The 24,811-nt window shown below is 34.6% G+C and overlaps 2 protein-coding genes across 3 annotated transcripts in view; one reads left to right on the top strand and one right to left on the bottom strand.

The window, feature by feature from the left end:
• The window catches only part of LOC129805412 (rho guanine nucleotide exchange factor 17), a 44,284-nt gene extending 23,174 nt beyond the window's left edge, over positions 1-21,110 (top strand). For both annotated transcript variants that reach the window (XM_055853296.1, XM_055853297.1), the window contains exons 8-14: positions 36-124; positions 12,743-13,069; positions 13,141-13,411; positions 13,555-13,997; positions 14,057-14,196; positions 19,820-20,247; positions 20,320-21,110. In XM_055853296.1, coding sequence (XP_055709271.1) covers positions 36-124; positions 12,743-13,069; positions 13,141-13,411; positions 13,555-13,997; positions 14,057-14,196; positions 19,820-20,247; positions 20,320-20,476 — 1,855 coding nt within the window. In that variant the 3' untranslated portion in view covers positions 20,477-21,110. The remainder of the gene's footprint in view (positions 1-35; positions 125-12,742; positions 13,070-13,140; positions 13,412-13,554; positions 13,998-14,056; positions 14,197-19,819; positions 20,248-20,319) is intronic.
• On the bottom strand, positions 241-5,074 carry LOC129805415 (uncharacterized). The gene is made up of 4 exons (XM_055853299.1): positions 4,763-5,074; positions 4,449-4,613; positions 3,719-4,383; positions 241-599 (listed from the first exon to the last, which is right to left on the bottom strand). The coding sequence occupies exons 1-4, from the start codon at positions 4,924-4,926 to the stop codon at positions 361-363; spliced, it is 1,233 nt and encodes a 410-aa protein (XP_055709274.1). The 5' UTR covers positions 4,927-5,074; the 3' UTR covers positions 241-360.
• Positions 21,111-24,811: the final 3,701 nt, after the last annotated feature.

Genomic DNA, 24,811 nt, shown 5'->3' with positions numbered 1-24,811 from the left:
TATTGTTTATTGTAAATTTCAAAATCATCCGGCAGAATCAACTACAACATTGCCGCCAATGTGGAAACGAACAAATACAAATTTCTCACGAAAATACCTATAAGTGATTTGGAGTTTGTCAAGAGTGAGTACATGAAATTCCTTCTGCTTAACACATTATTTCTTCTTTTTTTTATCAAACAAAAAAAAACTAGAGATTTTTTCTGATTTAACCGAAGAAGAGAAAAGACCCGTGCGGGGTGATAAGATAAAAATTGGCCACACCACAATTGTATTTCTGTTACATATCTCTGTCACATAAGTATTGATGATCTCTCTCACGATAGAGGGAGGAATGTTGGGGATAAGTCGAGGGATGGATTAATTTTGAAATTTTCCAATTAGACCCTTAATCTTGCCCTCGGAGAAGGCCCAATCCAGGCGTCCGTTGTCATTGAAGGTGTAGAGAATGGTGGAGACGTCTGTCTTGATATCTTTGAAAATTTCCACGATTTCCTTGTCCGAAACTGCAGCTACACCATTTTCTTGTTGATCACGGGGAAGGACAATGTTTGTGTTTGAACGGAGAATTGGTGCAATAGCCAGGAGGTAGCACAATTCTTAAAAGAAAAATAAAAAAGAGTTGTTGAAATAAAAATTAAAAAGAAAAATTTCAGTAAAAAACATCGTAAATTTTATGAAGTTTGTCTTGGGATGCGTGCTGCTTTAAAACCGATTTAAACCATGTTGTAAATAATTTTAAAACCCTCCCTATATTGCATTAGAAACGATGAATTTTCGATATAAAAATTAATTTCCACTTGAAATAATACAGAATTGGACAATTGAACTGTGATCAAATTACACAGTTGCTTTCCTTCTTCCGTTAATGGTCAGTTACCAAATATTTTTCTGTATTTTATATGCAAATATGTGTTAGGATTTCGTCTTGGAAGGAACTCGAAGCTGTAGAGAAACAAATATTTTTATGGGAGGGAGTGGATGTTCCAACAAGACTCACTACGTCACACAAATTACGCACCAATTAAGATTAGCTAAAATACAATATTTCGTTGCTCATTTTACTACATGTATACGAAAAACGAAAGCAAATCCGACCGACTTTTTTGTACAGGGAATTTTGTAATCCGTGAACAGAAAAAAATATTTTGTAAAATTGTTCGTAAATGTTTGTCAAATCCTATGGCAGACTTACGAAATGCTCGTGAATCGTATAACCCACAAACAAGTTCGTAAAATTTTGTACTTTTTCACAAACATTGTTCGTAAAATGATCATTTGACGGACATTTTTTGTACTTTTACAAACATTTGTTCGTAAATGTTCGTAAACATACAAAAAATTGCCAGACAAACAAAAATTTACGAACAAATGACAAAATTTTACGAACATTTTTTGTGTGTTTATTTACGAACATTTACGAACAAATGTTTGTAAAAGTACAAAAAATGTCCGTCAAATGATCATTTTACGAACAATGGTTGTGAAAAAATTACAAAATTTTACGAACTTGTTTGTGGGTTATATGATTCACGAGCATTTCGTAAGTCCTCCGTAGGATTTCACAAACATTTACGAACAATTTTACAAAATATTTTTTTCTGTGTGGTTAACATTAAAAAAAAACAGTCTCGTTACGTTAAAGAGGTTATCTTTGTCATCCTCATTCCGGAAGTTCACCTCCTCAGAGTATGCTAGAGGTTCATCTGTAGACACAAAGTTGCAGTTCGTACCGAAGGTAGTCACCAAAACTTGAAATACATCCTTACATTTTACAGTTCAAATGGCCAATCCTATACTTTATCAGGTTGTGACCTTTTGACCTTCAAAAAGTGTTAAAAAGAACTAATAGAGATCACTGGCATTTTTAAGCGAAATATTTATCTATCTAGCTTAGATTACCTATACAAAATATACCCAAAACTAAAAAAAAAAACATAAGAATTTTTTGTGATAAAATAAAAAAAAAACAGTTGCAAAGCATCCCATACTTTGCTAATTTAGATGTTATATACCACAAAAGTACTTTCACATAATTTATCGTTTACCGGTTCTTAACCGATTTGAACCAATTCATAAATCACCTAAAAGGTACTCCAAAATAGCTTTGGATTTGGAGTAATAGAATTGATTTTCGAACTAAATTTGCTAATCGGTAGATAACCGGTTCAGTACCGATTCATAACCAATTTATACCAGTTCAAATTTCTCAAGAATTTCAAGACCTTTCCAACAAGCCCAAACATGATCCCATTCGCTTTAGAAATACGCTGTCTTGAGGCCTTTTAACCTTCGACCTTGAAAAACCGTCTTTAGAAATGATTCAACGGTATTTTATGAAATCTTCACCTGGGTAATCTCTAAAACATGTCCAAAACTGGAAAAAATCGCACGATGCGTGTTCGAGCAATCCTAAGATAAGACAGAATTTTGACAAGGGTCAGTTCTCCATTTTGGATTTCCGTTGCATCCAGGCCACAATTGGGCCCCTTATGCTTCCACATTCCTATTCTATCTTATCCCCCGATACAAGTAGCCGCTTCATATCAGGGCTCTATATACACCGATTGCCGCTACTATATCACGGCAGTCCATCTCGGTGTGTGTTTGGATCAGTGATAGTGAATATTTGCATCGGCCGAAATACCACTTTCATGCGGAAACTCGTTCTCGTACCAGCCTCAATTGTCCAGGCTGTTCACTTTTTTTGCTAATATGTACCATTGACACTAATCATTCATTCACTAAACGAATTCAAACCCGATATGGCATGAGAAATATTTTTCTGCTGTTACTCATTTTTGAATCTTACAGTCAGAGACACTAGTCTATCCATTTATTCATTTGAGGGTCTTAGAACAATCCTAAAAAGATGGTTTTGGACCGGATCAAGATGAGAGGGAGGAAAATAAGGGGCATGTAAACCAGCCTTTAGTTGAGTTATGAACGTGAAACGGGGGGGGGGTCATTCGACGGTCCCAAGTCTCTATCTCTAACCGTTTGGCCTCTAGGCGTTCGGCCGAACGTGCAGACGGACAAACAGAGTGACGTCAAAAAACTCGAATCTTCAAATTTCCAAAATTCTACCAAATTACGACTCTGTACAAATATATAACTTAAAATCGATAACCCGAAATCGCCATCTCTAACCGTTTGGTCTCTGGGTCGGTAATAAACAGTAGTTAAAACGTGTTACGAAATTCGAGTTTTATGACCTTTTCATCGATTATTGTTCTGATATTATTTGTTCAGAAATAAACCTTCTGAAATGGTTTGATTTTTGACCTTGAAAAAATACAAGATAGCACATGTTAAGGTCAATGGCAAATACGGATGAAATGACCGTCTAATCTACACTTTGACACATATCGAAAAATAAAGAAAATCGTATAAGTCACTTTCGAGATATTCGAATAGATCAAAAGTTGATATATCTTTAACCGTTTGACTTCTAAAACCGATATAAATAATCCAAAAAACTGACAAATAACCTTCATTTTCATTCATTCATTCATTCATTTTCAACCGCTTATCCCTATTGGGGTCGCGGGCCCATGACATCCAAATTAGCAGCCCAAATTAGAGGCGTTCCAAGGCAAGATTCTGAATTTGATTCAGCCACCTTGTCCTAGGTCTGCCTCGAGGCCGAGGTCTCCTCACAATGGCTTGCATAGCTTATACCTTCATTTTCAAATTTTCAAATTTAAAACTAACTTACCAAGGGCGCAATTCTTTAGGATGTCAATCTGGATCTCATTGAGCGTAGGAATGGGTCCCTTGTAATTCAGTTTTTCGAGGACAAACTTGAGTGTCTCATGATAAGTGTAAATCAATTGATCGCGTGACTCTATCAGTGTCTTGTATTCCACTGAAGTATTGAGGAAATAGAGTAAATCAATTAATGGTGATCCAACTACTGCACTCTGAAATCCAACAAAGAGAGCATCAACTAGATTGTTGTTCTCGTACTTGAAAAAGATATTTCGTGTCCAGAAATCTCCATGATTGAGAACCCGAAATGGGGTGATTCTTCTGTAGTCATCAATGCCTTTCGTAACAATTTTTGTACTTAGTGTTTTCAATTTATCAAATATCATCCCGTCGATCTGGAGTGGATTCGATGGGTGGGTAATCTTCTTGAGAATATCTTGATAAAATTGGGCATTTTCGCGTGTTAACACACCACTTGCATACTCTTTGAATGTGTCCCCATCATTGGCAATTGCAACAGCCGAAGCTGCATGGAAAAATGCCAATTTTTGCAGGGACATCTTACTCTGATCCAAATTTAAGCCTGTTTTAATGTATTCAGCATGATAGCCATTGGCTGTGATATCCTCAAATACAAATACTTCCCTGGGTTCTTGAGTGATGGAAATCAACCTGAAAATACGAGAAAATTCCCATTATTACCATACCTTGTAAATCTCCTTCAGGAAAACACTCACTCTGGAACGAATTTAATATTTCCGGCACATTTAACAAGAAGATTGGTAATCGATGGGATTTTTCCTTCATATACATCCCTATCTTTGGGATTTCGTCCCTGTGGATTCCCATTGATTTTCACAATGAACGATAGGGAACCATCACGAGTGGTTCGGGATGCATATCTAAAATTACGTGAACAGTGGCAATTGAGAATAGACAAGCAAAAAAAATCACCAAAGAAACAATTTTATAGCCTTAATAAAAAGAAGACTATCTGAGTATAAAACGAACAATATATATATAAAAAGAATTTTGGAAGGGGCTTCCTTACTTGATAAGAACTCTCTTCATGAAGAAACTCCCTTCATTAGCAATCACTTCACTTGATTGTTCCACGGAATATGCTTTGATTTTCACCTCATTCTCTGGAAAATTACCCTCAATAAGATTTTTCAGATATAGGGAATTTATAAATTTGGCACGTTCGTCAATCATTGTTGATTTTGTTTTCTCGACTTCAAAAACAACTTCACTCAACAATTGCCTATTTAACTTATTAAAAAAAATATATATTCCAAGAAACGTCCAAACACCGCAAAAATTGATCGGAAAATGAAATAGAGAATTTTGCAGGAGGTTTTTCGCCATAAAAAGCATTTCATAATCATACCTGATACCGAAGATATTGATAAAAATACACATAAAGTGAAAGACTTCTATCCAAAAAAAAAATCGACCACTTTTGCCCTCCTTTCGATAACAACGCAAGCGGGTGATGTATTAATTGTGGAGCCGGTGTATGCCACACGATAGCATGAGAGCAATAAATTTAGCAATTTGACAAAAATAAAAAGTCATAAGATTCAATGTGAATGATGATGAGAGGAAATCATCACGAGAAAGAATCACATTAGTTTTCTTGGATGGATCAAGACAGAATTCTTTTCTCAAACGTGGGATAATTAAATTCATGTGGAGTAGCTGAAATGGTTAGTCACCGTAGGCCTATCATCACTATATTTTTATTGTCTTCATAAAATGAGTGACCGGCTCCATAAACACTTCTTCTCACTTTGACTACCTGTCTCATACAATCAATCAATTTCCTTTACATCGAATACAGTAAAGAACAAAATTGTACTGTTTTTGGGGAGATTTCGGCTAACGTTCAAAAGGTGGATATAATTAAAAGATCCATAAAAATCCAATGAAGATATCTCAAGTTTTGGGAAAAATAGCAATATGATGTTTATCTGTCCATCTACTTGTTATCAGAGCTTAAAAACAGTAAGATATAGCGTTAAACGGATACTCAATTTTTCAGTAGAGGTTTTTCTTTTTTACACGCTAATGACATTGAATAATTCCTTCTGAGAGTTTTCAAGGTCAAATGTTAAACAATTCTAGAGAATGTATTTCACGGGCAATTTCAGCAAAATTGAATTTGTTTGAAAGGTTTACGAATTAAAAAAAAATTCAATGGATTCAAGTTAGTTATGAATTTCTATTATAACCTATAATTTTTTTAACACTCTCTGTTAGTCAGTTAAAGTCAGTTTTAAAGCGATTTTATAGTTTATTTCAAAACATGCTTATTGCTTACTTTAAATATTATTGTCTCAAATACTTGTTGATCAATTAAACTATTATCAATATATCGCACTTTGAAAATTTGCTTTTGAAAAAAAAATCAAATCATGCCGTATTACGTATAGAATAGATCGCTAATTTTCTAGGTATTTCTTAAGACAGGATAATTTCTCGTAAATCCAAGAAATTCCGAAAAACTGCCAGTAAATTCCAGTTTTAACCATTTCAACCCTAAACTTAAATTTGATCAACGCGTTTCTTTACTTCCAAAATCTAGCTCACAATCGAATTTTCCGAGATGGAAACTATCCAAGATAAAAGCACACTGAGAACGCCTGTACAGAATTTTAGCTGTTATAAGCTTATCTAGACTTTTTACATATTATCTATTTTAGGGCTTATAAAAAGGCTTATAAAAATTATTATGTTTTATTCTATAATGTGTTTTACAGAAAAAGCTCCGCAATAAACATACCTATATGTTGAATTTCCTTTTACAATAATTGCTCTATTATTATTATAAATGTCATTAAGATTAAGTGGCTTAAAAATCACTTCAACGTTCATATAAATTCTTTTCCGTATTATCTACAAAACGATTTTTACATTTTAAAAGTCTATAATTATGACTTCAATTACGGATAATTAATTTTATGATAAACTTAAGAAAAATTGATAAAATGATAAGTAATTTTGTTATTATATGTATTTAACTTGAAGTTATTGCTATAGGTCTATTTATTCATTCATTCTAAGGATTTTTTTTTAAATCGAAGATAAAAGCCCCTTGTGAGTGCACATTTTAACAAATTTAGGGTAAATTTGTGTTCTTTTCAGAGGTGTTTGAATCCTTATGAAGTCTGGCTGGTTATAAACCAGTAACTAAACTTTGTGTTAAATTTTAAAGCTCAAATAACACGTTGAAAGGAAATAGAATTTGTACAAAAAAATAAGAATGACATAAACCTTGTTTTCTAGCCATTTTATCATCGATTTCATTATTTCGACAATTCCATGAATTATTACACTTTTCACTGACTTTTTACTTCCTTATTAGGTGAGATTCTTAACAATCTCACCTAATAATCCTAACAAAATCTTATGTCTTCCGATCGGCCCCAAACTTTGCCAGAATGTGTTTGGCCTCTTTCTGATCACGAATATATGGATGGCTAAAAACCGTTCCCGTCCGTCCGTCCGTCTGTCCGTCCGGCCGCTCTTTGGAGCTTAATAGCTCCCAAACTAAGAAAGATATCGACTTGTGGTTTTCGGCAAAGGTTATGTATCGGGTGAAAATTGCAACATGGTGCATTGACCCCCCACCCCTCCTTCCGCCATTTTGAATACCCCCATTTTTTCTTTTCTCAGTGGCTCCGCCCCTATGGCATCGATCGGGCTCAAATTTTAGTATGTTATAGCTGGGCCTTAGGGCTTTCGATCAATACCAAACTTAAGGTCCCCTGACCCCCATGACCCGAGCTATAAGGGTCCAAAAAAAATTCTTAAAATTGCCATAACTCCGGTTCTAATTGTCAGAATTTAAAAAAATGGGGGCTTTTTGGAAAGCTCTCGTGAAATTCCACTTCCCCTTCTAACATCGCAAGTTCATAAAACTACCGTTAGGGGCGCCTTTATCAAAAAGAAGATGTTTTTAATTTTATAAGTTAAATAACTCAAAAATTTCTTTGTGCATCGGACTGAAATTTTAATATGTTGTAGCCGCAGATTATACCTATCAAACAAAAAAAAATACTTCAGTCGATCTATAACACCTGACCCGAGCTATAAGGGGTCAAAATTCACAAAATTCAAAACGCCATAGCTCCACTTCTATTTGACCGATTTTGACGAGTGAGGGCTCAAGATCTCTCAAAATGCTACAACTTTCTAGAACATTTGAACTTCGTGTGACTGACACTAGGGGCGCCACAGTCGAAAAACCAATTTCTACATCACATAACCTCAATTATCTCGACATAATTGTAGAGGACATGTGTCTACATTTCGTCCATACATCGTTTTCCGCTCAGACTACGCTATCTACCCGATTTTGCCGTTTAACTCTTTCGCGTCCCACTTTTATTCAGCAGATGAATTCATGCAAAATTGAGTTTTTCCTAATGCTTTATGCTCAAATATAATAGTTCAGAGAGGAAAAAAATTTTCCATTGCGTGAAAACTCGGAAAACCCCCGGGTCATATATGACCCTGTTGTCCTCAAGGGAAGTGTATTTACCATTTTCAAAATCTATATCACGGGCTTTTTAAGAGTTTTTTTTTTGCTTGAAGTTACTAATTTGGCCAAAACCATGGCAAATTGGATTGTTGTGATGAACACTGTACTCCTGGTGTTCAAGGAATCTTCCTGGTAATCCCTTGAACAGTCACTGTCACAATATTTTGAGTGGTATTTCTCAAAAATAAACTTATCCACATATTTATTCACACACAATACAATTGCACAACATGAGACGCTTGCAGAATACTCTAAAATATTGTAAAATATGTTATAATTCATCAGATATAAGATGAAATGTCCAGGAGCAAGATGTCCCACCTGCATTTCACAAAGAAAAACAATGTCCCAACTACATTTCGCTGCAGGTTTGGGACGAAAACACTGTTACCCTTGGGGACTATAGGGTCATATATGACCCGGAAAATTCTACACGGCTTTTCTGGAAAATTGAAAGTAGTTTATTATATCAAAATATGCAATATACAATCTTTGGATATTCTATTTTGTATTTCTAAAGAACTTTTTGCTGAAAAAAATATATGAATATAAAAAATTTTGAAAAAGAAAAGTCATTTCATAAAGTTCGAAATTCGTGATTTTGGATCTCAAATATTTTCTTTTCCTGAATATCTGGAGTCTTGAGAAAATTAGCCAAGAATCTTACATCCTTCTATTATGATGTCGTGCACAAACCGATAGATTTCAATTAATGTAAATAGTCAAAAGAAATTGTTTTTTCCCCGGGTCATATATGACCCTAATGACGCGAAAGAGTTAAGTGTGAAAACATTGACTTTTCCCATAATAACGCTTTGAAATCACTCAGATGCCAATTTGACTGCCTCTACTCCACCAAGACACTTAAAATAGGGTTCTAAATCGAAAGTCTCATAAAATACAACAATTCTTTCATATAGTTGAAGTTTATCAAATGAACACTAGGGGCGCTCTGGTCGAAAAAACAAATTCAGAAACAAACAACCTCGATTATCTCAGCTTCTGAGTATTCGATGAGATCAATTTCTTCGGCAAAATTATAGAGAACATTCTGGTCTATATTTCACCCATATATCACTTTTCTGTCAGTCCATCCAAATCCTTGATATTTTGGTTTAAATTTTAAATACATAATTTGTATAATTTCACGAATTTGATTCAAAATAACTGAATAGCGTCCCCCAACTTTAGCTCTAAATTGAATTTGCATTCATTTAGAGTTAGCACACGTTAAGAATCTCACTTACATAAACCGGTTAGGATTATCTGTCCTTTTTGGTAGAATTTTAGAAATGTGAAGTCTCGAGTTTTTTGACGTCACGCTGTTTGTCCGTCTGTCCGTCCGACTGTCGCCAGCTCTAGAGGCCAAACGGTTAGAGATAGCGACTTTAAACCTAAGAAGGACCCCCCCCCCCCATAAGTTGATCCAAGGATCTTTGACATGCCCCTCATTTTCCCCCACCCCTCCGATATATAGATTTATAGCCGATAACTAATTTTTTATCTGAAAATCAGTTCTATTACTTTTAAAACTATTCTGGAACCCGGTAAATGATGCGAAAATACTTTTGAGGTATAGGGTCAAAGGAACGTCTATTGACACTTTAAGAACTTTCGTAACTTTCCTGACTGATATCTTCTATTGTATTAAATTTTTTTGTGTTTAAATATTAACTTATATCAACTTATTAATTTGACTACCGTTCAGTATCATTCACTTTTCTCAAAATGTTTGAAAAACTAAAAAAAACTGTATTTTTTAAGATCACGACTAAATGCCATATCTATTGACACTTTCGGTATCTATTGACACACGAAATTTGAACACCTATTGGACACTTTTTCTTTACACCTTTGATTGAGATTTTGGCTGAAAATTTCCCTATTGCACTGGATGACTCCATCTGGGGGACTGCCAACCAGGGAATCTATTAAATCTCCATCCAGAATGCCCCGTCCTTCCGTAAGAAACTCTTCCTCACAGAGATTTCTGTAAATTTTATGTCCCTTCACAGCAGCCATTCTCGTGATGATAAACTTCTCTATCCTCATAATCTTACATTGTATTCCTTACAGGATGCAATGGGCAGCTTTTAGATTTATAAAACTTGACACTCTCCTTAAGAATTCTCTCTCAACAGCTTATAGACAATACTCTTTCCATTGGGGCATCTCTGGTGCAGTCGAAATTTTTGTCACGCATTAGATTTCTGCAGTGCTAGAGCTGAAGGAAGTTCTACTATAAAAATATCACCAGTGGCAACTCACCAACAAACATTCTTAGTCTTTTTTGCGCACAAACACTTGTTAGTAATTTCACTATTTCTTTCACAAAAATGCAGCAACTTTGTTTACTTTTATTCATTCTTCTTATTCTTTTTCATCTATCAAGCTGATACAAAAGTCGGCAATCTGTACCTGTCAATAGACGTTGAAATTGACGATTTTGTCTCGGTTTATTGACACTGTAATTAAATTCATTTTAATTAAAATAAATTGATGCAAATTGTGTATTAAATTAAAATTTAGTTATTTTTTGACTGTTATGCAACAGATATACGTTCATTTTATTAAAAAAAAAATAGAAAAAAATTATTTTTGTAAAAGCTTCTTTCTTACACTTTTTCATAAGAATCTTGAAATTTCTCCACGTCGACAATTGAAATTGCTTAAACCTTTTTAAAACCTTCTTAAATTCGCAGAACAGTTCTAGAAAAGGGTAGGTTAAAGGAAAGCAGGTCAGATTATATGAATTTCACTAGATATAAACAATTTATATTAAATAAATTTCAATATTTTGATGAGAGTGTCAATAGGGGTTCCCTGTCGAACAGACGTTCCTTTCACCCTAGCATCTAAAACTCGAGTTCGAGCATTTCGCAACGCCTGGAACGTTTTGCCACCCTTTTTTTTTTAATTTCTACCTTACCAGGAAGAACAAGGCCAATAAGAGCATTTGTGATTTTTTATGAAGAGTACTTTGGCTACAATGTCACTCGGATTTGTTAGCGTATTTGCGCTATATTTTGCAAAAATAAAATTTGCTCGTTAAAACGAAGGCATTGTGTGACTTTAGTCAGTTTTCGATTATCATCTTTTTATAGGAAAAAATACAATTGAGCAATTTGTATTAAGATTTGTACTGCAATTTTTGCATTCGAATAACAACCAGAAGTTAGGCAGCCTAGAACAGTTAATAATAGGTTTGTTTGCCTTAATAACAGATCGTAGCTGGATAATGGTGCTTTTGGATCATGGTATCTAAAATAATGCAAATTTTTCATTAGAAATTGTCTTATAGAAGGAGCTCTAAACTAAAACTGTGGGCATGCAAATATTTTAGTGAGAGAGAGTGGATGTTCCAACAAACTTAGCGTCGTTACACAGATCGCGTACAAACCGAAACTGGCTAAAAACAAATGTTTCGTCAGTGGATGTAAATTCACTTGATTTCTCTGTCCCGTAGTCGAAAATGTTTGCATTAAAAAATACAATTAAAATTAATATGTCCCTCATTTCACCCCCACCCCTCCCCTTCCAATCCAAAACTATTGGTATCGGTCGAAAACATGTCGTGCGATTTTTTCATGGGAAGGGGAGGGGCGGGGTAATCTTATGGGGGGGTCCGCCGAAAGTCTCAAGTCCCTATCTCAAACCACTTAGCACCCAGATATTCATAGACATAAAAAAGAATGTTCTTTTTATTGCTTATTTTTCAAAATTTGAGCAATAAAAAATATCATATCGGTAATAACTGTTGAGTTCTACTTGCGCATACTAAAAATTTACAACAAATTCTAAGCTGTAATGTTAATCACAGGCCTTTTTTTAGTAATTAACTATCTAACGGAGCTCTTTGAAGAAAACGCGAAAAATGAACAACTTCAACATGGATTCCTCAACTTACCATCGTCGTAAGATCCCCATATTATCCAAAAGATATTTGCAAATAACAAAAACATTCTCTGAAACCATTCCTTAACCCTTAGTTTTTCCCCAAACGTACGACTTATTTCGGAACGGAGGGAGTATCAGAGTATCAATACGTTGAAGGCGTTGAAGGCAGCCTTTCGTCATGAATGGGCTTGCATTCCGGAGGGGAGACTTATGTTTGGCCAGTATGTGAGGCGTTTATCGCTCGACTCAGACCTATAGTCCATCCTAAAAATGGTTATATCGAAAGTTTGATAGACGTTATAATTTCTTTTGTATTTTCTGACTTTCGTTTACATCAATAAGTTTTTCGTTTTCAAATAAAAAATGCAAAGTTTTGCAGTTCAATTGTCTAACAATGTAAAATTTAGAAACAAAAAATTGATTTAACATGATAAAGTTAATGCTAAACTTTGTTAAATCTCCTAAAATCATTAGGACTTATTCATTAATGATTAGAAATAAGTGACATTCTAAAATTCGGTTATTATGGCTGATATTTTCAAACTATCCCCCTTAAAAGAAGCATTATTTTTCTGGGTTATTCTGCAGCCAAAGATGACAATAGTCGCAAAAGTATTAAGGAGATTGAGTATTTGATGGAGGACTCTAAGAAGCTTCATCATATTCTGGCTGCAGTAATTACTCTTCGTTGTCCCCATCAGCATCTTGAGGATGCTGCTAGGGAGTTAGAGAAGGATCTGGAGAAGCAATTGAGTGAAAAGCAACTCAATGATGGTCAATTGAGCGTGCTGGAATTCACTGTGGGTGGAAATTCGACTGGATCTGAGGGTGGTCAGCATATGTCTATTCAATTTGTTAATCCAGAACGCAGAAGTATTTGGGAACAGGCCTTTAGGGAGGCAAAACAGAAATTTGGTGGGTTTTTTTTTAGTAGAAGAATCTTGAAGAGAAGTGAATTTATTGAAGATTTTCTGTTTTTGGTGTAGCATCGAATTTAGAAACGATCCCAATGCCAGAGTTCATCTCATCAATTCCCATCCGCAAGACCCGTGCTGGTCTACAATTTACGTGCGCCGCTTCAACGTTGGGGGCGCAGAATGATGTGTGGGTGTGCAATAGTGACGGGTATGTCGGTCAGGTGTGCGTTCTCAGTCTCAATGCTGAACCAACAGTCACGAGCTGCAATGGTGTGTGCAATGCTAGAATTTTGTGTGTGACTTCGGTACCATCAGAAATTGAGTGGCAACCTGATAAAGGGTAATACACCACAAATTATCTTACCATCTACTTTTTTTCTAGCTATACAATTATCTTTCTCTCTATTATCACATTGTGATCAAAGTCAAGTGAATGATTTCTCTATCTTTTTCTTTTTGTGGTGCCATTTATACCTTTTATAGCAATGCCGGTGTGACTAATCAATTAAAAAGTACCCCATCGTTTGAGGAGAACTTTGAGAATTGTACAAAATCACTCAAAGTGCAATCCCTTTCGGCTATTTTCAACAATATCCACCTCGATTCCAGCAGTTCAAGTGATAATGAGTCTGAGAAGGAATTTACAACTGATGCCAAGTGCAATATTCACGGGCATAGTGTTAAGGCCGATCTGCATCATCTTCAGCCCTTTGATTGTGGAGATTTTACACAATCCACCATGTGGCTGGGCACAGAAGATGGCTGTATTCATGTCTACAATTGCTCCGATAACATTCGAATTAAACGAAATAAGATTAAGATGCAGCACAATAGTGCTGTCTATCATATTCTCTATATGAACAACAAGGTCTATGTTGCTCTTGCAAATGGAGATTTAATTATTTATACCAGAGAGAATTTAGGAAGTAAGTTGTGCAAATAATTTTATTTGGATTTTAGTTGAGGGATTCTTATTTTTTTTCAGCTGGATGGAATACGTCAGATCCAGTTACACTGACAATTGGATCAGCTTCCAATCCCATCACAAAACTTCTCAATGTTGATGGTAAATTGTGGTGCTCTATACAGGGAGTTATAAAAATCTTCAATGTTTCTACACATCAGGTAAGTCTAAAATATTAATAAAATAAATTGAACTTGAATATTTTGAATTCAATACACTTGAGAAAAATGCAACCCTATATGAAAAGTTTAAATTCGGATTTATTCATTAAATCTTTGCTGAGGTAGGAGAGAGAAGAAAATGCCCAGCGGAATGAGCGAAGTGAGTTGTCAAATCTCAAAGGTAGGAACGCCACTTGACGAAAAGTTCGAGAAATAGACGGTGCGAGTACTATATGTGGATAGCAAAGATTAAATCGACATTTTTTTATTATCTCTTTAAAAAAGTTATAGGGTTAAGTGTGCCAAATATCGGCATAGATGCATGCACGCGCCAAAGTCTCAAGTTTGAAATGTAATATTTTTAATACAAATTGAATTTATTTGTTACTTTTTTGTAAGGAGTGTTCCTTGGAACCTTGTAGACAGTCTATCGTCTTTATTTTCTCTAAATTCATTCTTAATACATTCTAAAATGAATAAAAATCTTGACATAACATTAGTGGCCTATTTCGGCCACTTTCATTTTCATAGTTCCTTGCCCTTCCGGAATTCTTCGAATGTCTTTTTCAAATCATCTTGTTCGTCTAATCGATTTTTTGTGTTATTTTTTGCATTGTATTATTTCTAGAGTACGCAAAAACTTAAAATTAATTGAAATTCGAGGAGCAAAAAATGTGGCCGAAATTACAAGCTGGCCGGAATTTGGCACACTTACCCTACTTTGACTTTGTTTTCTTTCATTTACATATAAGAGGTAACTCATATGGAGAAAGCCTTTTCAATTGATTCAATCTGAATCTAAATCTAAATTGTTCGAGGAATCCAAAATTTGCTTCGCGAAACTCATTTGAATAAGCGGAATGTGTACAGCAGCGTTTCCTTTCATTCACCTGCTCTGTTAAATCATAAGAGCACGCGTAATTCACTTACTTCGTAGCGGGTATGAGTAGCTCACATGAAGTATAAGGTTTAATGTAAATTTTAGTAAAACATGGATGAATAACCCTGGAAAGCATCCTCTAGTCAAGATTCCTGTGTCATGGATGGATTTTAAATTTTAGAATATTATAACTTGGTAATAAGAGCTGAAAAAAGCTTGGTTCTTCCTTTCCCCGACCAGCCTAACCCGAGCTATAAGAGGTCAAAATATAAATTTTAAAATGGTCATAACTCCAGTTTTAAATGTAAGACTTTTATGATCGTGCGTAATCTGGAAAGGTCTCGTTAAATGCTACAACTCTTCAGAAAACCCTAATTTCATACGATTTAACTGAAAAGCCGATACGATGTTTCTCAATAAAATTTTAATACGTAGTACCTGAGATCGAGACCTTTCTGGATTGCACTTGTTCTTCGATGTACCTTGACCCGAGAAATAATCGAAATTATCTTGACAGGGTTATATCTTTGGTGTTTATTTACCGATTTTGAGAAAATTTTAGTATGTTATATCTGAGGTTGGGACCTTTCCGACAATGGGTCACATCCCTAACCCACTTCACTCCGGTACACCACGACGCGTGCCATACAGAAATTTACTGAACTTTGTCTTTGACGTTTATTAATTGAGAATATTTTGCTTTTGTTGTTGGTCTTTCTATTATATCAAATTAATTAGAATAGAAAGTAATCAGTGATTGATAAAGCTCAGAAGATACTACGATAGCTGAGAAGCTGAGATATTCTTCACAGTTGACGTCGGAGTGCTTGCAACTCGGAATAAGTGCAAATTCGATTTTTAGTGGAAGTTTGCGATAAAAATTGCGTCAAACTAAATTAGACAGCTGAGAATTATGTTCTTGATGCGATTCTTTACCTCCGAAATTCAACTCAATATTTCGAATATCTTTTAGGGGTTGCCTAGGCAGACATTATGTCCATATACGAAAATACCGTCGAAACATTGCTAAAAACGGTATTTTTTTAAGGTCAAAAATTAAAAAAATGATGCAAAAGTTCTTTCAAGGCTTTCAAGGTACAGCATCTAAATCGCGAATTTGAGCATTTCTCAAAACCTGGGACCCGTTTTCACGATATGATTTTCACAAGAAACAGATTATATTATAAATAATAAAATAAATTTTAATCTTGATATTAAATCACTAGGGGAGACTGGGGCAAAAAGTCACAAATCGAAAAATTCAAAATTCAATATTTTCCAAGGTAAAAAAGATAGCGGCTCAATTTTTTTCTATAGATAGCCTCTATAGACCTTCTTCAATGTCGTAAGTTTGTTAGAATTTGAACAAGGAATTTAGAAAATAAAAAAATATCGAAATTTTTAGCCCTATTTTTGAAATATTTTCCTTGCAGAAGATAACAATTATTACCTACTTATTTTCCAAAATTGATGAACTGATGAATATTTTCTAAATAATTTGGATTAATTGAATACGAATCCGCTATCTATTTTAGAATTTCACAAAGGTTCTTATCTCCAGAAATCCTTTTATTAAAAATGGTCACTTGGGGTAAAAAGTAACAAAAGGTATAGAGCAAAAATTAACAAAAAGCGAAGCAATTTCTTATGTCTGATGTAGGTGGACAAAATATAAAGACTACGAATAAGTAATCTTAACCCTCTATCAGGTAAGACCGTCTTAAGAAGGTCATCACAAAAATCACATTTACTACGATTACAAAGTTTTTATTTATTTAAAAGTGCTATAGTGTCCTCAGTAATAGTCTTACTAACATCTTTTGAAAGTTTGAACTCATTATGACTTTTCATGTAGTTGCTATCCCTAGTTTTGTGTGACAGGTCAGAGAAAAAGCAACAAAAAATATTTGTGCAAGAAAATTCATTCCCAATTTAAAGTTCTCTAACTAAAATAAATCGATGTTTTACTGAAAGATTATGTTGTTGTACTTTGTGTATTTTATTTAAAAAATTTGAAAAAAAGTTAAAATGTGAATTTTAGAAGCAAAAAGAATTTCAAAAAAAAAATTATATATTCTAAGCGCCCAAACTAAAAGAGATAATGAAGAATGGATGTTTATAAGTCGGTTAGGATTATCTGTCCCTCTGATTTTCAGACAAAAATTACTTATCGGTTATGAATCGACTCATTACCGGTTCATAACCGATTGGAACCGCTTCAGATTCCAAATTCCAAGACCTTTTTGACAAGTCCAAATATGATACCATGACCATGCTGTAAATAAATACGATTTCTAGGGCCTTTCTAAACTTCTACTTTAAAAAAAACGTTATTAGGAGTAATTTAAATGTACGTATATAATCCTAAAATAGTCTCTAAAACATACTAATCCTAAATAATTTCTAAAATATAGCCAAAAATAAAAAAAGTATCACGACGCATTTACAAGGATCGCAAAAAAACATGGTTTTGGCGGGGTAGGTGTGGGGGGTGCTCGTAAGTGAGGTCCATGATAACGATCCTTGGGTCTGTTTATGGGGGTTCCCCGAAGGTACCAAGTCTCTATCTTTAATCCCTTGGCTTCTAGGTACTATAAACCTCATTCTGAGTGTACATAGTCTCAGAAAATCGCTTCGGAAGGGTCCCCGGGCAACTTTGGGCAAAATGAGCTTAGTATTTCATGAAAGTAGATTAAATTTGAAGGAAAAAAACCTTTTCAGAATAGCGACAAGTAGCGGCTTCATAAGTAAATAGAACCCTTGATGAATCTTAAAAATTTGAAATTTATCTCAAGTAATACGTATTATATGAATCGAAGTCCTGGGGTGAAATGATAATTCTCTCTAATTGTCCCATCGATCTAATTGGCGATCGAGATGATAACTTGCATTTTTTGTCGCTAGTGTCGATAATTATCGCCACTAATTTATCGACAGCTCTGAAGCTGTCGATTTGTACTCTCAAAGTGAATTTTATTGAAAGTTTAAGGTTTTTTCGGCAGTAAAAATCTTTTTTACACTCTTTTAATTTATCTTTATTAAATGTTGTTAATGTTAATATAAAATATAAATAGTATTTATTCTGTGCCCATCGTAAAACACGGTGTAACATGGAAATAATATTGGCCAAATCGGATGCGAAATATTTTATTCTATTAATTATATTCAATTACAAAAATGTCTTTACACTACACGGACCGGGAAATGCTTATGAGTGGAAGCAACTACTAAGTGATTGAAGTTGCATCGTTTGAGACTGTCCAGAAAGTAGATTAGGATTTTTTCATGGATTCCTCGTGGTGAAATTGAACGCCACAAACAGGAGCTCGAAAGCTAAAAAGTTATCGAAGGTCACCATAGTTTTGTCTGCTTCCTTCGAATCTTTTGCTCCTCTTTGTGAACTGTAAAACACCAGAGGCTAACAGGAATTTTGTAGTCCTCGTCCAAAATGACAGTTGTAGTCCCTCAGTATATCACAATTTTCTTAAAAACGTTTCTCTGGGGTCATCTTTTTTAATTAAAATCACTAAAATCATTGGAAAAACCTTGTTTGCAAATAAAAATAAGCAACTAGTGAGGTTATGTTGCACTGTCCCAAAGTGTCACAATAATGAGTCGACAATGCGAGAAGAGCCGGCACTCATTTCATCTCATCATTTGGATCTAACGATACTAGAGATTCGATAGTGTCGAATCGATACTAGCGAGAACCAAAGTTATCATTTCACCCCTGGTAAATCCTTATAAGGATAATTTTAAATGGTCATTTCGCATTCAGTGATACATCTTTTAGATAAATATGGCATAATTTCTGTAGAAAAGTACGTTTGGCTGTACCATGAGAATGCATGAAGGCGTCGCTAAAAAGCCAAAAATGATGAAAAAAAATTATGGAAAAGGTGATTTTAAGAATCTCTATAGGCCACAATTTTTGACCGATCTTAATAAAAATTTGGGAAAATGTTCTTCAATTAACGCCAAAAGAAATAGAAATAATTTAGGTTTGATTAAAAATAGTTGAAAAAATAGGTTTTGGCTGTGGATTTTTGATGAATGTTGCTAAAATTTTCGATTTTTCCATGTTTTCTGGCATATATGAGATTACAGCGCCCCTGGTGTCAGTTGTACGAACTCTATCTGTCCAAAGGATTATCGGGCATCTAAAGAAGAACAAAAGTTCCCATATTAAGAAATAAATCGGTTCATCAGAATCGGAGATATAGGCACCCAAGTACCAAACACGGCAAAAACTGTTTTGCCTAAATTCTAGGCGAAAAAACAAAATGAAATCAAAATGATAAGTATTTCGTAAATCACTTGACCCTAGCAATAGAAAATATAGCATGAGAACCCAGGGACAAAATCACGGTTGTTGCACAGTGTTATTATTTTTCTTATTGGGATGAAATTGTCAGTCACATGCGTCACATGCCACGTGGAATCAAGTGCAGTGAAGCTCACTGGATGCAATTCGAACACTTTTAATGCCAGAAAAATTCCTGGTGACCTTAAGGGGATTCGAACCCGGGACACTTGCATTATAGAGCGAGTGCTCTACGACTTGACCCATTGAGTGCCCGTTCAATGTAGCCCTACAGTCCAAAATAGACCTACCTTCCCCATATCTTATATTTTTTTGAGTGTAAGATATTTTCAAAATTCCCCTTCATGAAACGATATTTTTGAAAAATCTTATGGGTGTTATATCACTTTCTAATGTTTCTTATCTGAACAAATTATTAGGTGGAGAATGAAGTGCAAATCTCGAGTGAGTCTAAGCCAATCACCAACATGGTGGTGTCTCAGCATGGCGTCTGGATTTCCATCCAGAACTCTTCCGTGCTCAAGTGTTTCCATTCCAAGACGTATGAGATTGTGGTGGAGGTGAATGTCAGCGGACCCGTTAGCAAAATGCTCTCAAATTGCGATGATATAATCCGACAGCACAAAGCCGCCTGCCTCAGGATTACGGCGTTGCTGGCGTGTCGGGATCTCATCTGCATTGGCACAAGTGCAGGAGTTCTGCTGGTGATTCAGGGTGGAGGCAGTGCCTCGGGCAGGAGTCTGATGAACACTAATCCAGTGCCAATGCCCCATGGACACACGGGCCATGTGAGATTCTTAACTTGCGTGGAGACTTCTGAGGGCAGTGGCTCAAATTCAAATTCCAGGTAAGTCAAACACTTTTTTTTCCTTTTTGAATTGCGGTTGATTTATTTTTTTAAATGGCTTGCGACAATCAGGAAAGGATCACAAACGAAGCATAAGAAGGAATCGTCAATTTTGTTGATTTCTGGAGGAGATGGATGCGAAGATTTCCGTAACTCAAATATTAATTCAATGAATGATATTGCCGGAAGGGAAGATAGTACAAATCACTTGCTACTTTGGAAGGTGTAGAGAAAAAGAAAAAAAAATAACTGATATTTTTTTGTTGTTGATGAGAGATAGATTGAAAGATTTTAACCAGCGTTAGATAATGATTGCAAAAAAAAGAAAACTATCCCAGTTACAATTTTATTCGTCCAAATATTGGACTAAAAAAAAACGTGTTTCAGCCATGAAAAAGAGAAAAAAAACACTCAGTTATAATACAAGGAATAACAAAAATGAGATGAATCTTTGTGTGATAAAAAAAACAAGTAAAACTGTATTACTATTTAAATTAGAGAGAATTTTTATTTAATTGTATAAAATAACAAAAAAAAAGTTTATTTACGGTACAATATCATTTGATTTGTACAATTTCTACTTAAAAAAAAATCATGACACAAAGAAACAGGAAGTTTTTATTGCTCTGAGCAGATTTTTTTTATCATTTTTAATTTTTTATTACGTTCCTAAGGAAGTGAAATTTATGAAGGTAGATTTATTGTTTCCTTTTTTATTTTCTCTTTCACACTTTGCTTAATTTATTGATAATTATTTTTTTCTATTAAAAATATATATATTGATATAAATTGTACAAAACCAGTGACATTGTATTTTAAAGCATTACTCGACAGAGAATAAAAATTTTATGTCATTTTCAAAATTGTACAATGTCTTTTCAATGCCAAAGAAAATTTTGCAGAGAGGGTCTCTCTTTAAGTACACTTATAAATTGCTTTTATCATTCAAACATCAAAAAATCAAGGGGGACATATCTACTGATTAAAGAAATAATATTCGTAAATAAATGCAAATATTCGGGATATTTTGTAAAATGTCACGAATATAGTGAATACTTCACGATTTTATAAATATTGCAAACGTTTAATGCTTTTACGAAAATTGCAAATCGTTTAAGAATTATTTACGATTTTAATATGGTTTCCAAATTTATGATACAACGAGCATTGCAAAAAATGAATGACATTATCAATATCATAAACTTTTTAGGAAGTTTTGAGTTTACAACATTCAAATGGAAAAGTTTTCTATTACAAATTGTTTACGAATTCGTGAAAATCATGAATTTTTACGATATAACAGACAATTGAAATACAGTTCATTATCCTACAAATAGCATATATAAATTATTATCATGTGATTATTGCATTTAGTTATTAGCCTGATATTGGAAAAAATTCAGGATCTTATACGAATAACGTAAACAGTTTACGTTTTTGCGTATTACGCAATTGATGTGGAATCTTATGCAAGCTTAAGCCTTAAACAAGATTTTTTCAGAAAAATTTTACGTAGGATTGAATTATTAAGGCTAAATGATCTATTAGATTCTAAAAACCCAATAAGATTGGTTACTATTCAGGATTTTCAGACCCTCAGAAACTGTGCCAAACTCCTACTCTGAAGACCGCTTTACGTACATTCTGAATAATTTCCCATCTTACGTATATATTTTATTTACATTTTACGATATTACAATTATTGGAAACTTCATGATTTTACAAATATTACGCAAATATTTTACCCCTACCATCATAAAATCGGTTCTTATCGTAGAAACTTTACGATATTGTGAACAGTTTACGACCATATATGAATTTTACATAATGGCTTACGACAGTGGTTGTCAAAAGTACCTTTTGTCTCCTTTATTTTACCTACACCAACAATTTTTCCATTATTCATTTTGTTGTCAAGTAGACATGGTTAAAAGGAGACATATCGTCGGTTCCGAAGAAGACTATTGTAAGTCTACTTACAATAGTATAAAAAGATGGTATCAATGGATGCAGAAACCTTAGATCTATATCACCACAAAATTTTATGTTGATTAAGATATTCCTGCAAAAGTTACAAGAAAAAACTTAAAATCAGCGTGCCCAATTATTGAGTTTTTTGCCCACAATTTTGCTATTATTAATTTAAAAGTAGTGTTAACTAGAAGATATTCAAAGCGGAAGTATGATAAAATAGTTTTAAAAGCTGAAAGTATACTAATTGCAGTGAAATTAATGAAAATAAATTTTAGCTGTCAAACTTTAAACCTCTTTCCTGTAAAGTTTACATTTTGGACTTACAATAGTCTTCTTCGGAACCGACGATATGCTAAAAAAGTAGCGCGAACCTCACAGAGCAGGGAATTGTACAAGAAAACTCCCCTGACAAAGAGTGTACGTATAAAAGTGTCCTCTGAAGCTCTCGGAACTATAAATACCCGAACCCTAACGGAAGCCACCCTCGTCAAGAGGGAAGTCAGGTATTCAGGGAAACTACCCCTTATCAGACGGTGCAGATAAACAAGGGAACGCATCTGAAGGAATGATCACAAATTACAACCAGCAAAAACGTCCCTGTGAGGAGAAATGTGATCACGAGAACTCATAGCGCATATATCCCTTATACAATTTTTAAATGCATACGTTAACTCCTGGATAATCTCACAATCAGCCAAGAAGAAGAGCTCAGCTCCATAAGAAAAAAATAACAAGTAAAAGCGCTCGCGAGAGAAGCAGGCGAGTGCCATAGGGTGTGATGTCCCGGTAGCGTCGAAGATTATATACGTACAGGAAATAGTTAATTTTACGGCATACGGAAGTAGCATGATCAGACTAAGATAGTTTTGAATGAATTTTCGGTTTGATGAGATGTAGCAGAGATAGTGGATGGAAAAATAGACCTCTCTTGATTTTTACTCTTTAATTCTTCACGACGTTTCGAGGATGAATGTCCTCTTCATCATGTTTCGAATTGGAGGAAAAATCACGTACAGGTGGGAAAATATACTGCTGCACTTCACTTAAACTTTTTCACAATTTTTCACGGAGATGTTCACCATCCAAAAGGCTGACAAAAGGTGTCAGCCTTATGTCAGGTTAAAATGAAGTGCAGCAGTAAATTTTCCCACCGGTACGTGATTTTTCCTCCAATTCGATACCTGATAAAGAGGATATTCATCCTCGAAACGTCGTGAAGAATTAAAGAGTAAAAATCAAGTAAGATAGATTTGTTAAAAACGATACCAAGGTTCTTCACCTGATCAGGATACGGAATAATTTCTCCGTGTAGGCGGAGAGGGCAAGGAAGAGGAATGGCTAATCTCTTTTTAGTAATAATAATGACCGACTTGGGAATTTTTGGGATTTAGCAGAAATCCAATCATGGACGGCCAGTGCTCGATGCGCGCTAGATTTTCATTCATAAGTTCGAATGCCAAGGAAGGATTGGAAGGATCATCCTTAACATACACTTACAGGTCATCCGCATTTATGTAAATAATACGCAAGGTTGAGTGCCGATAAAAGGTCGTTTATGAAGTTTATGAAAACATGGGTATTTTCGGAGTAATTGGTATGTCTTAAACGGGTCCCGGTAAAAATCCCGAAAGCCAAAATCCCGAATTGGCCAAAATCCCGAAAGCCAAAATCCCGAATTCATAAATTCGAAAGCCAGCCAAATTCCCGAATTCGAAGACTGTCGGAAGAGAAGACAGTCTTGGCGATCTCAATAATAATTCTGTGTGTGTGTTGCGGAAGAGTTTACTTGCCAACGGAAAGCCCCAAAACCAGTCAGATATGATTACAAACTTAGAGTCAGGTGGGAATCAGTCGTGAAATTCAATGCTATTTTTTACCCTGGTGCATTATTAAAAAAAAAGGTCGAGAGGTCTTAAAGACGAGATGTCACAGAATCGCACTGACTGGCGACCCTGGCGACGGTGTACAAGGATTGATAACCCCACCTAGTGGGACAATGGCAATGTGTGTGTGCATCAAATGCTGCTTAACCCTCTAACGGCGTTTTCTTTAGTATGCGAAAAAAAGTTCTAAAACAATGTTTTCTAGGATAATTATGATCCAATAAAGTCGAAAAAACCATCCATTCTTCATTATCTCTTTTAGTTTAGGCTCTAGGTGAGAAAATATAAATTTTTTTTGAAACTCTTTTTGCTTCTAAAATTCACATTTTTAGTTTTTTCACGTTTTTTAAATAAAATATACAAAGTAGAATGACATATCGTTCAGTAAAAAATAAATTTATTTTAGTCAGATAACTTTAAATGGGTATTTTTATGGAAATTGAAAATGAGTTTTTTTTTCCACAAATATTTTTTGTTGCTTTTTCTCTGACCTGTCACACAAAACTGTGAATAGCAACAAAACTAAGAGTCAAAATGAGTTCAAACTTTTAAGAGATGTTTATAAGACTATTACCGAGGACACTAGATCACTTTTAAATAAATAAAACCTTTATTGTCGCTGTAAATGTGATTTTTGTGAAGACCGCCTGGAGGCGGTCTTACCCGTTAGAGGGTTAACTGGAGAAAGCAACAAACTTTTGACAACC

This window comes from Phlebotomus papatasi, chromosome 3 (assembly GCF_024763615.1).
Source record: "Phlebotomus papatasi isolate M1 chromosome 3, Ppap_2.1, whole genome shotgun sequence".
Taxonomy (NCBI): Eukaryota; Metazoa; Arthropoda; class Insecta; order Diptera; family Psychodidae; genus Phlebotomus; species Phlebotomus papatasi.
The sequence above is the reverse complement of the archived record's forward strand: the minus strand, read 5'-3'. Positions and strand labels throughout refer to the sequence as shown.

What these genes read in the sequence shown, in the direction of transcription:
- LOC129805415 (XM_055853299.1), bottom strand. Translation starts at nt 4,926, where the DNA reads ATGATTGACGAACGTGCCAAATTTATAAATTCCCTATATCTGAAAAAT. An exon ending in ATGAAGAGAGTTCTTATCAA is followed by an intron (nt 4,614 to 4,762) that starts GTAAGGAAGCCC and finishes ACGTAATTTTAG; the next exon opens with ATATGCATCCCGAACCACTC. An exon ending in CCTAAAGAATTGCGCCCTTG is followed by an intron (nt 600 to 3,718) that starts GTAAGTTAGTTT and finishes TTTTCTTTTAAG; the next exon opens with AATTGTGCTACCTCCTGGCT.